Source organism: Amblyomma maculatum, chromosome 1 (assembly GCF_055883805.1).
Source record: "Amblyomma maculatum isolate TAMU_Amacu chromosome 1, ASM5588380v1, whole genome shotgun sequence".
Lineage (NCBI taxonomy): Eukaryota > Metazoa > Arthropoda > Arachnida > Ixodida > Ixodidae > Amblyomma > Amblyomma maculatum.
In genome coordinates, this window is record NC_139344.1 from 432782729 (window position 1) to 432798161 (window position 15433).

A 15433-nucleotide genomic window follows, 5' to 3' on the forward strand; every position below is an offset into this window, starting at 1 on the left:
GGTAGACACCCATCCTTCTCCCGTCAGTCAGCGAGACGGACCAATGGACGTCGTTCGCGGTACGTACGTCATTACGGTGGCCCGTCGGGCCAGCGCAGGAAACGGGGAAGCTGGCTTCCCAAAGGAGAGCATGAGAGAGCTTTGAATTGTATTTTCGATGCTTTGCGGCGCGCGTGTCACTGTAGAATTTTGCACAGACTATCTCCGGTACCTGATCGAAACACTGGGCTTCTTTGCTTAAAAGGGCTTTCCCTGGACAGTGGCCCTTTAAGAAAGCTTCCAAAAGGTGTTAGGTACTCAGTGACATAGTGATTAATAATCGCATGATAAAAACAGTAACCGAAAAGACATCTCCCATGTGGCTGTGAAATATTCAGATTGGATGATAAAATTAGCTGTCATATTTCTCATTGTATAGCTCACATAGTGCTAACATGTTCGAAGTTTACATTCTGTGATAATCGTCTCATAGCAAATGCATTAATACCAAAAAGCCAAATGTCTCTAATTGGTCATGGTTCGCTTCTCATGAGAGGATTCAGAAAAAAGAGGTAAACAAATGCGTTCATTGCAGAAAATGGTTTTAGGGGAAATGAGAGACGCATACAGAGAAACGTGGCTCCTCCTGACAATGTTTCTCCGCGAATAAATGAGCCTGTTCATTTGCTCCGCATTGTAAATGGGTTTCCGACAGGCCGACATGGTAAGAAAGAATAAGCCTTTTCTCGCACAACGTTTTTTTGCCGGGGTAAAAAAATCCTCAACTAAAAATATGAGACGTTAAAATGAACAAAGAGGTTACATTGATGTCACTAAACTGGCTGGTTGAATTGGGGACGCGAAGTTTTTTACCGCCTCGCTTAAGGTGAAGAAATCATGTATCAGTAGGATAAAATTTGAAAACTTTCAATCATGCACTCGTGAAGGAGGTTATAGGCTACGAAAAAAAATGTAAATCAGAGGAGGATGAAGGGGTATACAATTATATGTGTACCGTGATTTTTAATTTACTGCAAGATTTACGAAACTCTAAATATTGTTTCGATCTCGCCCGTAAAAATGTATCTTACGTTTTGAAAGACAAGAAACTTTTTTACTTTTTAATTAAGTGCCGTACACGATTGTTTTATGTTAATCCTTCCAATATAGTGAAACTGAAAATTCCGGAACTGCGGCTGAGCACCAGATGCTCTGAAAGGTTGACAGATATCGATACTTCTCCGAAGTCAGACAAAGAAATCTTCGTCGCACAAAGAAATCTACATTCGTCCAACCAGGACGTTTTTGTTAGCTTCGTTTGGTTGTTCGAGTGGTAGTAAGTTAGTCGGAGCTATAGCTAAAAAGACGAAGCTAATATCTATCACAGTACCTGAATAAAAAGGCGTCTCTATGACCACTAATGTATTGCCAACGTTAAGAGCGTATCAATGCAATTTATTCCGTTGAAAGTAGGTGTAGCGCATGCGCATGCATTATGACATTTTGAAACAAAAGCTTCACTACGCCATGTAAAATCAAAGTTCCCGTGTGGAGCCGGAGGTTCTACTCCGCATGCACGTAACCATGGCAACCAGCTGTTATGTTCCACAGGTCCTCCGCCGCTGCGCTCAATACAGAGAGGAGGAGGAGCCGGAGGGCAGCGGCATCTCAGCAGATGCGCGCTCCGGCACGGAGGGCTGAATGAGTGGAGCAGGAAAGCGCCTGCTGGCATTCCATACGTAGGGCATGAAAGTGGATTCAGCCTATACCAGCGGGGAGCTTCAGTGCGTTCAACAGAACGAAGGTTGTGCTTGGTGTAACGCTCTGTCACCGGCAGCCAAAGCTTTCGCTCCCCATTCGGTTCAGAAGCGTTGAACCACTATAATTTTTCGATTTCCCCAATATGCGGAGCAAGATTCATGAGATGAATGCATTTGTTCCCTCTATGCCATTTCGTTACTCATCATATTTGAAATTCAAAAACACGTTACGATAGAGATGAGTTGTTTCCAAACAACACCGTATTGGTATCGTTTATACCGGCTTTCAGCGCATTATATGCTCGCAGATCTTGCGTGTTCCCAATACGAGGAGTGGGGCTCTCAAGAAAGCTTATTTCTTATTATCCAGGTCGTGTTTGCTCACTACCTCTCTTGACTATATGACGGATTGTACGAATTGAAGTTGCTTCCTTTTCCACATAAGTTTCACTAACGGTCCAAACGGCGGACGCTCCAACATTTCCACGAAATTCACCTGCTAAAGCTGCATTTTATGTAGTTTCCGTTCTCAATGTCATTTCTTAAAATATGCTCTGTTCACCTAACACTTGTGTTAATAGTAGAGATATATCTCTATGCAAGTAAGCGCGTGTGTTCAGGCACACTTGCCACAAACATTAGAAAAACCACCACCATTAAACGCGCACGTGTTGAAAGATATGTAGACAATGGAGTGGAAGAAGTCGACAGTGGGCATGAATTCTTTGCAGCTTGCAATGGTCCACTAATATGCATCATATCTGGTGCGATTACTGACTTTCATTGCTGATTATTCGCTGCTTCATGAGCGCAACTGCTGGAAAAATATCCGATAACATGATTTCAAAACTAAGTGAACTAAGCATATATAAGCGTGAAGTGCGACAGACTACAATAAGACAGTACTTCATACGCATCATTCTACATAGGGGTGAGATTCACGGCCATATTGGGCGTTAGGCTGCCCTCGCGGCAAAGGTGACTGCCCGCGTTGTTACTACCCACTTTAAAGGTCCACAGAAACGGTCACCAAGAAGCCCCTGATACTGCTTGGTCTTCCGAGACTGCAGTATTTCCAAATAAAAATGCGTTCAGTGTGCAAAACGAATTCTTTTGAGCATAAACTCAAAGTATAACTCCTTGGAACAGGAATAATACTGCTGTTGTTGTGTTCCTAGATATTAAGAAGGCATTTGACACGGTCTCTCATCCCATTTGTTGCAGAAATCAGAAAGATATTGCTTTAAAGAAAGGACACTCAAATTCTTTCACAGCTATTTACCGTTTTGGTAACAAAGGGTATTTGTTAATGATTTCATGTCAGATGCAAAAAATATATCTTAAGGTGTACCACAGGGCTCTGTTATGGATCCGATATTGTTTTCACTTTATGTAAATGATCTCCCGCGGGCAGTTCACTTTTTACAATTAATAATGTATGCTAATGATGCCGCGGTAATTGTTACTGGTGAAACTCTTCCGGCAGTTCAAACAACAGTAATGAAAGAACTCAAAATTTTGTCTTCCTGGTTCTTTGAAAACTACCTAGCTTTGAATGTCGCCAGAACTAAGTACGTTATTTTTCAATCCAGGTTCAAGACAACTTAAAATTTCAGACTTACTCAAGGTGGCTCGTTAATATAACCAGTCTCGTCCTTCAAATACTTAGGAGTAATATTTGATTGTCATTTACATTGGAAAGAACATATTAACAACGTATGCCAAAAATAAGCGTTCGGATGCCAGGCACTCATTAGGGCGAGATACTACTCTTTCTGCCATTCACGTATCAGTTGCTGTCGTGAATCCTGGGCCCAAACCTATAAAACCTACTTATCTCCTCTATTTCGCCTTCAAATGTGGGCATTCAGGACGATGACAACTGATTCTGATCACTCTAGGAACATTTTTGATGCTAATAATGTGCTCTCGTTCCCATCCTTGCACAAACTATAAACTTTCACTCCTGATAAACAACATAATAAACACTAACTTTCCCCTTACGTTAAGCCTTTTTGCCTTACCTTCCCGTAATACAATACAAGCATCTAATTGTAACTTTAACCTTCACAAATGTAGCAATGTTTAGGGCGAACGCTGCATAGAGTTCAATGGAGAAAAAATTCGGAACGAATTGCCGATTGAGGTAAAAGTTGCCAGCAACTTTAAAATTACTTGCAAACTGCATTCCATGCCTAATCAAATTTTGCCTCATAATCTTGTCTTGTGAATTATCGACTCATCATTTCTCTATGCATGCTGTGTATTGTTTTCGTATATTTGTATTCCATAGTATTATGCATTCGTTTCATTCTTACATCTCCTATATTCTTCTTGGTTTTGTGGTGCGTACCTTGTAAACGTGTAATATAGTGCGTCATTACGATTGACTTTTTCAGCTTTCGGCGCTCTGCGGCTGAAATAAAAGTAATTTATGTATTGGACCGGCCACTAGCTTTTATAGCGATCGTTCCAAACAGTATTTGCGCATATTTGTTGTTGTCGCAATAACCTTTCCAATAAAAAAAGGCAGCAATTTAATATTAATTTTTTAAAACAGCGATTTTTGAAATTCACAGTCTGAAAGGTAGTCGCTTGGTGGTGTTGCATGGAAGCATTTCCTTAACCTGAGACGTCACGGGTGAGTTGACTGGCAAGGCTTGCTAGAAGCTGCCGTTCGCTGCAGTCACTGCAGCCATGACGTCACAGACACACTTCCGGTAGCTGTGAAAGTCGTCTGCTCGTGCGCTGCGCCAATCGCGGTTCGCTGGTGTTACACAGCTCGCCGCCCTTCTCGGTTAGGCGGCCATTGCCCATCAAGTACAACAACCGAAGTGACGCAGTGATCGGCGGAACGAAGCTGCATTTACAAATATCTTATATATATATATATATATATATATATATATATATATATATATATATATATATATATATATATATATATATATACATAACGTGGTTTCAAGAGTGCCGAAGTGTCGTCCAACGAGGCGTAAACAGCACGGTCAAGCACCGCACGATGGCAGCACCACCTCACCCGCTGTGAACACCACCGCTGTGCCTCTCCTCCCGCATACCGTACGCGAACGACAGGGCGGATCGTTAACGCCGATGTCCGAACTAAAGCGTGCTAAAATTTGTTGGCGTATGGAACACTGATCTGGATATCAAGTATGAAGCCCTCGTGAGGATCGCTGACCAGCAGCAAATTGCTGCTAAGGGCGACAGGCGTCATACTAGCAAGTTTCTGCTCAAGGCAGCTGTCGCTGGTGCATTTCGGCTCATCCGGTCTGCTCGTACTAGCTCTGCGATTAATGCGTCGCCAGAGTTATTCCTACCATTATATTACTATGGCAGCATAGGAGTCACAATAAGGCAGTTTCATAAGTAGACGATTTACGACAGCGTTGATCAGTTACAAAGCGCCGACCATAGCGGCTTCGAAGCGGAACAATTTAGGCCTGGCGACGACTAGGAACGGTCACGCACGGCGCCGTCGTTCACCGCGCTCGCATGCCCCACCCCCGCGATAAATTGTAACGTACCTCACCGTACTCGCGGCATCCCGTGCTGCAAGCGTTGCGAACTCGTGTACTTTCATCACAGCTAAGGCCGCGTATTTTTTGACATTTCTGCTCAGCAAGACGTTCAAACGATACTGCAGGCAGGACAAGGCTTCAGTACACAGTGCGGCGTTCTCGGCCGTAATCGAAGACGTCGGGCGGCACAGCAGATACCGCATATTCTATACATCGATCTTTAAACGTGACACAGTGGGCAAATGAATAACTTTATGAAGCGTACTCGCGCGTGCGTTTCGCGCACTCGGGCGCCGACGAAAGCCTCCGTCAACAGATGCAGCCATAACCTCGGCTTACGACGCAAACCGAGGTCGCCAAACTGGGTTTGCAATAACCGCGGTTAGATGTGTAACCATGGTTTGGTCCGCCGTGTTTCGCGTGACCGCGGTTACGCTAACGTATTACTCGTGCGCTACGCGAACTGCCGAACACCTCAGGCGTCTCAGGCTTGTGCGAGGGAGGACGCGGGTTGACGCGAGTACGCTAGCGAGCGAGCGCGCGGCAACCGGAAGTTCGTCGAAGTGACGTATTTCTGGGCGTAGCTTTGAACTTGCTTATATATATATATATATTTTATGACTCTCTCGGGCGTGCGAGGTCAGAGGGAAAATTGGAAGGGTAATTTTTAATCGCCGATATCTCTGGTGTTGCAGAAGCTAGATCGAAAATGTTTGCAGGAGAATGATGGGTGGTTCAATATCGATCAGTGTTATGGCGCTGTTTACCCTTCTGGGTGACGATTTCTGTGGACCTTTAAGAAGCCAGTCAATCCGATTACTCCGAGAGTCGTGATGTGGTCTATAGAGTTAAATGGGCGCACATATACGCGTTTAAAATCATTGTTTACTAAGCTAGTATACGGCACGTGCTATGTCTGCTTTCTAGCTTAGCTCAATCACTTCAGAGTCCGCATTCTGAGTTTTTGTCGTTTTCACAAATGTCGTTATCTCCCTGAACCCCAGACATCAGATTGAGGAGTTGCTGCCATGTCCGTTTCCAGCCTTTCTACCAACAGATGACTCGAAGTCAGGAAGATAACGATACTTCTAAAAAAATGTCACGAATTTGGAATGCGGGCCCAGCATTCATCACAGCTCGACTCAACAACGCAATGCGAGTCTCAATGCTTTGTGTTAATTATAATGTTAATGCGTTCCCAAGCGAACGAGTTCGCTCAAATCTGGTCGCATCCGAAGTGCGAATCTGTGTGAAAATTCACTTTCAAAGAAAAGGTGCGGAGAACCTCACATATAAATGAACATGTGCACCGCTGTCGACATGAGCAGGCGTTGAATATTCCTGATATTTGTGAACAATATATTTGCGGTTTATTGTGATTGTGATGGTTTGGGGCCTCATCAAAATCGACATCGAGATTAATCAGTGCTTTCTAAAAATACGGACATTAAGAGTTTCGGCAGAATGTTGTAAAGCCAGTGTCTTGATAATGTAACCCTTTCGATCTCAAAGAAGTGTCGAGAAAATGTTTACTTTGTTTCACTATCCTCTTAGCGGTGGGGCCATGATTGGAAGCTGTCCTTTAGAAATTTTCAGAATATGAGCGTTACAGTACAGATACAAGCACCTACTTCCGTAATCTTAAAATAATGCATATTTTTGCTACATGAAATAGTAGCACATCTACATGTAAAACTGTAACTAACAGGACCCGCAGCGTAAGTGCAGCTTCTAACTTTCGTCATGCACCGCTGCAAGTTATGGAGCCAGCGAAATTCTCTTAAAGTCGAATACTTACCGTTGCATTACTATATAAATTTGTGCCCACGATAAACATGAAATTGCTTGACTAATCGCGCTAGAATTTGACGGTGTCAAGTAATGCAAACGACGCTGGTTTGTATTCGGTCTATCTGGAATCGCACAGCTTACCTGGGCGCCTCCGACTACCTCGGGAAATGTGTAGCGGACCTTGTCGCCGAAGTGCTCGACGTTGTAGCCGCTTCCGCGGAGGCCCACGTACTCCAGGAGGAAGAGCAGTGAGAGCAACAGCGGCGGCAGCAACCAGCTGAACAGCGGCATCTTCTTCTGCCGCCACACGTACGTGGCGCGCTTCAGCAGCACGGCCCAGACGCGGCTCAGAAACGAGGGCTCTATGGCGACGGTGCTGGCCATTGTCTTCACTACGGCCACTGTGTCGGCGGCAAAGACGAATGAAAGGCGCTACAGAACGGGCAACCTAGTCTTCTGGAGTCTCAAGGATTTTGCAAATCTCAGTAAAATAACACTACAGTGGCATTTAAGCTCCACATTAACAACATAAGTCAGTGTTCATTGGCCGTCTGCGGTGGGTATGCCTTAAAAAATTGCATATGCGCGCATTTGCACTCACAAATCCACTTTCAAACTTTGAGCGCACGGGCGCGAAATACCTTGCCAAAGAGGTATCTAGTCTGTATTGGTTCCAATGGCCGCAGCATGCCGCGGCAGTTTTCCGGCAAGAACACCTTTATATGCCATCACGTAAAACAGAAATACCGTGGTTGGTAAATCAAATGTCATTATACTATACGTAGTCTGGTGTGAGCCGTTCAAGTCTCTCACTCAACCCATTCGAAGCATTTGACCAAGGGCAGCGTTATCACAATATTCCAACACTTCACCTAGTGTGGTTCTTTCAATCGTAACGAATCTTATATCCTTGCTTTGCCCGGCCCTGCAATCACCATTTTCACATTCTGCCTTCATTTTGGTGTCTGTTCCTCAGAACGTGTTTCTGCCGTGTGCTGGCAAAGAAACCTGTCTTTTTTTAACCTGCTACTCGGCCAGCAGGCGTGCTTCCTTTCCACCTCTTTTCGGCATACTTCTGGACCTTAACAGTGTTCGTTCTATGTTCAGAAGGTGCATTTTAACGACCGTCTTAGATGTTTTTATAGATTTATGGCTACTACTATTGCGTGAAGAGATCCGCCTGTCTGATCCTTTCATGTCAGGAATTCCGTGAACAACGCGAGTTCAAAAGACGCTAACAGAACTGCTTAACTAAATGCAATCTTTGTTCGCATGGAAATAGCGAACTCGAACGTACACTGCACAATTCAATCTTGGGCGGTGCGTAGGTTTTATGGAACTATGCTCATACATCTCGTGTTCACGTTCATACGCCTTATGAGAAAGAGCCATGCGCATCACTAGCTAGGAGTAAATAGAATGAAGTGTGTTATTAACAGAACAACATACTAGCAGGCATTGTTCTGTACCTTGATGAATCACTGCCGATAAATCTTTCTATTTTAGGAGACTGCACTAGACTCCTCTTTGCAATGTGAGGTAGCGGAATTATGCCTTTGAGTAGATGAGATAACGTCTTGTGTCAGCAGGCAATGCATTTCGTATTCTCATATAGAGGGAGCCCCTATTAATTTTAGCAAACGATTAAAACGTAAAACTTTTGAGGTAGGCCAGGGTCTATACAGTCATTTTGTGCATCGCAAGTATTGTTTTTGTTTTGCATCGTCAGTTCAGTTCAGTCGTGTCCGACTCTTCGTGACCCTATGGACCATTTCACGCCACGCTTTCCGGTCTCTCACTATCTTCCTAACATCACATAACTTCATCTGCAGTGCCTCGAGGATGCCATCTAACCATCGCGTTCGCTGCCTACCCCTTCTGCGGCGACCGTCAACCTTTCCCAACATCAAATCTTTCTCCAGCGACTCCTCTCTTCTCATCAGATGACCAAAGTAGCTGAGTTTTAACTTTAGAATTTGACCCTCCAATGAGCAGTCAGGGTTTATGGTCGACAATATCGACTGATTTGATCTTCTGGCAGTCCAAGGAACTCTCAAGAGTCTTCGCCAGCACCACAATTCAAAAGCGTCAATTCTTCGGCGGTCAGCCTTTTTCACAGTCCAACTCTCGCATCCATACATCACAACTGGAAAGACCATAGCACGAGTTACACGGATCTTGGTTGGCAGACTAATGTCTCTGCTCTTTACTAGGCGGTCAAGGCTAACCATTGCTTTCTTTCCCAGAAGCAGGCGTCTCCTAATTTCATGGCTGCAGTCTCCTTCCGAGGTAATCTTGGAGCCCAAGAAGAGAAAATCTGTCACAGCTTCCACTTCTTGTCCATTGATGCTCCAGGACTTGATAGGGCAAGACGCCATGATCTTTGTCTTTTTGATGTTCAGTTTAAAATAACATAATTTGTCTCTGAATAACTAAATATTACTTTCAAGCAGTAAATGTGTTTTGCAAATTTAGAGAGCGCTTTCAAAAGTACCCACTAAATTTATCTGCGATAAAGTAAGCCTCAAATGTGAAAATTTTTACACGTTCCAAATAAAGCCCACGCTATACAAAAAAATCTTACGTGACAAGCGCATTCGCAAGCCACGATTATGCTGTGTTGAATCATGGTTTGAGTTAACCAAAAGATTTGCCGTAGTGGTAGGACGGCCCAGTTCCAACGGTATGGGCAGAAATTTTTATTTATTTATTTATTTACATATACCTTACAGGCCTCCGGAGAGGCATTGTGTAAGGGGGGACAAATACAAAGATATCCGCATAGTCGGTAAAAAGCAAAATCACAATCGCAAGTACAGGAAAACAGTGGTAATTATACAAATCTATAAACAATATATCGCAACGCAGAGGGAGTTATAAGAACTACTAAACACAAATCATATAAGGCAAGCCAGAAGATGCAAAACAAAAATGTAGATTGAACTATGCCACAGAACTACTGCGCATCAAAAAAGCCCCTTCAAGGAATAGTTACAGAAATGACAGGAACGTACATGATATGCTAAGCGTTATCAATGAAGTGCTTTAGTAGATCTTCGCGAAACGCTTCGTGATTGTGGAGAGATGCAATGCTATTCGGAAGATCATTCCACAGGCGGATGGCGCGCGGGAGTGATGAGAAGTTAAAAGCGTTAGAACTGCCGTAAATGCGAGCATAGCTGTAGTCGTTATGCAATCTATGCGATAGGTAGGAGGGACGTTGTAGATGACTTAGGGATGACAGAGTGCCATGGGCGTATTTATGAAAAAGAGATAGAAGGGCAATATCACGACGGACATTTAACGGATGATGTGAAAGTTCAAGCTTGAGCTGGGTTACGCTGAAATGGAAATTATAATTACGCGAGATGAAACGACAAGCCCTGTTTTGTATTGCTTCCAACTTCTCTAGTAAATATTGCTGATGAGGTGACCAAATAAAGGAAGCGTACTCTAGGAGCGGACGAACAAAAGTTATGTAGGCTAATCTACGGACATGAGACGTAGTGTTTTGTAGGTTGCGGCGAAGAAATCCTAATGACCTGGAAGCGTGAGCAGAAATGGTTGCTATATGATCTGCCCAACAAAGATTTGGAGTGAGGTGGACACCTAGGTATTTGTACCGCGTATTCCGAGCCAATGTAACGTTATTAATGTGGTAGAAAAAATTCGAATTCGCTGATTTTCGTGAGAAAGGAATTATGTTAGATTTGGAAGTGTTCAAGGTCATCAGCCGCGTTTTACACCAGTCGTTAACGCGGTTCAGATCATTTTGAAGTAAAATATGGTCTTCAGTGTCCGTTATTGCACGATAGATGATGCAGTCATCAGCAAATATGCGTGTATAAGACGAGATGGTATTCGGCAGGTCATTAATATAGATCAAGAAGAGTAATGGGCCAAGGACGCTTCCTTGCGGCACACCTGATGTGACGTAGGAGGAAGGAGAGGAATAATTATTATTATTATTAACAACGGTGAACTGTGATGTTTGCAGCTAGCTCGCCACATGATGAAACAGGATTAGGGCCAACTCTTGATCACATATAAAGAAATTATAGATTATTACAAATATAATCATCGCCGATACCCTACACCCGCTAAGGGGATTGGGGGGGAGGGGGGGTGCGAACGAATACGTGCTCCGGCGACTTTTTACGAACACAATGTTATGCCCGGCTATAATGAAACACTCCGACCCCATGGTGACCGGCACGAGCCAACACTATGGCGAGGTAGCAGATACCTACCACATGGTGTGGGCCTGCCAGCAAACTTCATCTTTAATCCCTACCCCTAACACTACAATAGAGAACTGGGAGTCAGCCCTGCTTGGCTGCTCAGACCATAAGCGCAAGACCTTGGTCCAGAGAGCCAGGACGGCGGCTTCGACCAATTGGGTCCCTGACTAGGACACCACCTAGTATGTGGGTTCCCTTAGGGGGTTTACACCTCTACTTCAAATTAAATTTTTTATCATCCCCACCACCACTGCGTGGCCGCCCTCGCTGCAGCTTTCACCGTCACACGCACCGACTGGCTCATGCAGGCCAAGAAACCACCGCAGAGATATCAACCTGCCGCTCCAACAGGGTTATGCAGCGACGGCCGCAACTGTTTCAGTTTACTCAAGTCACGTTGAGAGCAACACAAATCGTGGCGCGCAAATGCGCTTGTCACGATTATTTTTTGTACTTCGCGGGATTTCTGTGGAGCTCCCAAAAAAGATACCCGTGAGACTCTTTTTACCGCAAATAAAAGGGAACCGGGGCATTCGAAGGTTCACTCCAATCTTGAATATCACTGTCTAAAGTCAATGTGCTGTAAGTTTGTAAAATGTGCCTAATAACTAATTAATAAATTGCGGAACCAAAAATATAGTCTGTGGTGCTCAAAACAGCTTGAAGCTGTACAGGCAAAGTTTCGCTAGTCCACCTCAGATGTTCTATTTTTAAACCCCTGGTTTAAGTTAGCTGGGGCACCCTGTGGTATGCAAACTCAGCTGTCAAATCTGACGCTCCTAACCAAACTTTGCATTAAAAGCAAGTCATAACCTACTGCACCTTGGCTCTAGTAGTCAATGCAAGTTACAGGTCATGGACATGCAGGAATGAGAGCATAGCAAGCTTTTTCTAAAGTGACACCGAAGTAAATTGAAGCTGGCCTTTGCCAGCCTTGTTTTAGTAATAAAGATACCTTTCCAACCACATGCGAAGCTTTTATATGCCAGATAGTAACCAACAATACGAAATAAGAATGTCACTATCGTTAGCTATTGAGGCCAGAATTTCTTTCTTTTCAGTTCTACGTCAAAAACCTCATTGGCGATACACGAGCTATAATGAAACTCCCACTTTATTTTATTTTCAACAAAACTTCCCCTTCCTTTCAGTGCGTTATTTGTTGTTTTCGAATTGGTCTGTTACTTACAGCCGGACTAAGGTGGCGAGATATAAGCACCCACGTCATGCAAAAAAAGCAACAGATGCATACTTAAGATTCGCCTGGAAAGGTAAGCCGCGACAGTGCATAAATTCCCACCTGCCGGCTCCCACCTGCCGGCTCCCACCTGCCGGCTCTCAATGACGATTCTCTTTTGGGTGCACGCAGTTCGCCAATCCAATAAATCGTTAACTTTTCACGTGTGCGTGTACGAGAGCAGATCTTTCAGGTGCCCTATCCAGAATTGCATATCGCTGCAAGCGTAATAGGCCACTTGATGACGCGGCAGGTGGCAGCAGAGAGAACAGCCTCCTGCCAATGTTTGCAGAAAGCACACAGGACATACATATAATCCTTTCCACTTTTGAGGGAGGCATGAAGAAGAGAGGATGAAAGGGATTGTGTTGCTTAGCGGCTTGACGTTTTGGGTTGGTTTAGACAAGCCTAGCCACCGTGTCTTAATTTCCCAGAAGTATCATGTCTGACTCGGACCAAGGCCCTAACGGGACCTTTAAAGCAGTTGTGTAAACAAAATGACGCTACTATCGTGGCCGAACGAAGCTATAACTGGCCTGTGCGGATGCCGCCAACAACGGGAGGGGCTGTACGTGAAGGTTGGAACAGCTTAGCAGATAGAAATTCCGGAGTGTAAGCTCCGTAAGCAGGCTTTTTTCTGATTTTCCTGCATTTTAGTTTTTCCACTCCGGTTTTTTTCATGCGCACAGATAATCGGCTAGGACGTAGGGTGATGAGCCGTGAGATGCTAATGAAGAGATGGCTTGGTGATACGTTTAGCAACCGAGATAATGTAGCAAAAGTGCAGTTGGATATTGGGTTCTAGACTTTGCTTACATTGATAAAAACATCGCTACTTAGCTGCTTTTATACATATCCGAAACAGTGTTTCAGCCTCCTCAGAAGAAACAGCCACCTGGGCTCTGAAAGGAGTGTTCGAATACAGCGGTAATGGTGGCGCTATGATTTGGAAAGCAAAAGAGGCAGTTTATGCTTCATATTAGGCCATTCAGTTTGCCAGAGCAAAATCGCGTGCGGTAATTAAGATTGAATTTAAACAACTGCGGAACTGGAAGGTTCTGGCTGCATTAGCTATAGGCACATATTTTAACACAGCTAATGTGTTTAAAATAATGTGCCAGCTGCTAATTGGCCACTGGTTGCCCTATATATGAAGGAGGGGTTAAAATGCCATGACACCACCTGCTGAAACATGAAGCAAAGTAGGTGATATGTGTCAGGCTTTTTTATCTTTTTATTGACCCTTCTCACTCGGTGTCAGATAAAAAGTCGCACAGCGACAAGCCGCTGTGTTTCCCCTTATGACCTCCAAACCCCGATAGAAACATCTCAGAGTAGCTGCGGTCAAAGCCGATGCTCAACCGTAAACTATGCGGTACCGTGAACGTTGATCTTTTTTTGAGTGCCGGGCGGTGATGTCAGTGTGTGGCCTCGATCTTGAGAAGGCTAGCCCCATGTTGGCTTTAAAACAAAAGACGGCATTCCGTATCTTTTATTCCAAGACTCCATTTAGGTGCGATGTCTGGTTTGCGAGGGAGATCGGAGGAAGTAAGGTGATTAACAGTGTAATCAGCAAAAATTATTGCAAAAGTAAGATGATTATTATTAGATATATACAAAGGGTGTCAGCAACAACTAACCGAGGCCGCCAAAGTTTTTTCTAGTTTTCTTTGTTTTTATCGGATCCATGGTCGTGAGCTCGAGGCCCATCATTTCCGTGTGGTAATTATTTCTACTTTTCGTTCGTTAATCTTAATGATCACATGATTATTGCACATTGATCAGAAAAAGATTTACTCTTGAGTTGATTGTAAGTTGCGGCTGGCTCCCATATTGTATGGACAGTGTAGAGGTCTAAACCAAAGTCTGGCTACATAGTATTAAGGAGGCGCTTGGTATGAATGTCACACATTGACGCCTGCTCGGATAGCGTATGCAAGTTTTTTTCAGGGCATTTGAAACCGCGGACTAAGCGCTCATCAGCTCACTGTTAGCCTCGACGTCTCCCCTGCCGGTTTCTGGGTTGCGATGGTGGACGTGTTGCTCTTCGCCCACCTGGACCAACACGTCTTCCAAAGAGGTGACCGCCACGCCCACAGATGCGATGCCTAGCTCTTCGCTCCTCTGCTCAATGTCCTGCAAAACAAAAAAAGTTCAGAACCGGATTATCCTGGTGTCTCTTGCACAACATATACTTTGTTCAGCAGTTTACAATGTTCAACATCTGAAAGCAACATTGCCTAGGTAGGAGCCTATAGTGGAGGGTTGAAGTAATTTAAGACACCTTAGATTTTTTTATTGTTCATTGATGTTGTATAGCACGTGATTCCATTTTGACTCCATCGAAATGAGGCCGCTTTAGCCTGTATTGAACCCTTGTCCTAGATTTCAACGTCCCGTCCACTGAGTCACCGAGGCTATGCAATTGTAAATTTGAGGGTGCTGTATATTGTAAATTCATCCGCTTCTGCAACCTGCTGCTATCTTCGACATTCAGCAATGTAATCGTACTCATATAGTGAGACTGCAGCGCTCTTTGCGTTGTGTTCTGGCAGTAGGCAAAGCTTAGCTTCGCGCTTCCGTCCACGAGCGAACAAGCTGCCACCTGGCCCCCGCACGTACAGGCAGTACAAAAACCTCGACTTATAGCTTATGATTCTGCTTCTTGCTCGTAATCCCGCATATATATGACAGTTTGCAGTTTTTATAAGCATGCGCCGCCCCGCCCCCCCATACCCCCCTCCCTTCTTGACTCCACACATTCGTTGCCTTGTCAATATACTAAACCATGCAATAAGATAACGTTTTAGCCAGTGAATAACTTGTTAATAATTGTATATACGCGTATAAAATCTTCTGATTTCAGTACTAGATTGTCGCTGA

General features: G+C 44.2%; 1 protein-coding gene across 1 annotated transcript in view; it reads right to left on the bottom strand.

Moving 5' to 3' along the window:
- Window positions 1–15433, bottom strand: part of LOC146209415 (phospholipid-transporting ATPase ABCA3-like) — a 113481-nt gene that overhangs the window by 38840 nt on the left and 59208 nt on the right. The window contains exons 10-11 of the mRNA XM_084587405.1: window positions 14539–14686; window positions 7214–7473 (exon numbers count right to left, since the gene is read on the bottom strand). Coding sequence (XP_084443531.1) covers window positions 7214–7473; window positions 14539–14686 — 408 coding nt within the window. The remainder of the gene's footprint in view (window positions 1–7213; window positions 7474–14538; window positions 14687–15433) is intronic.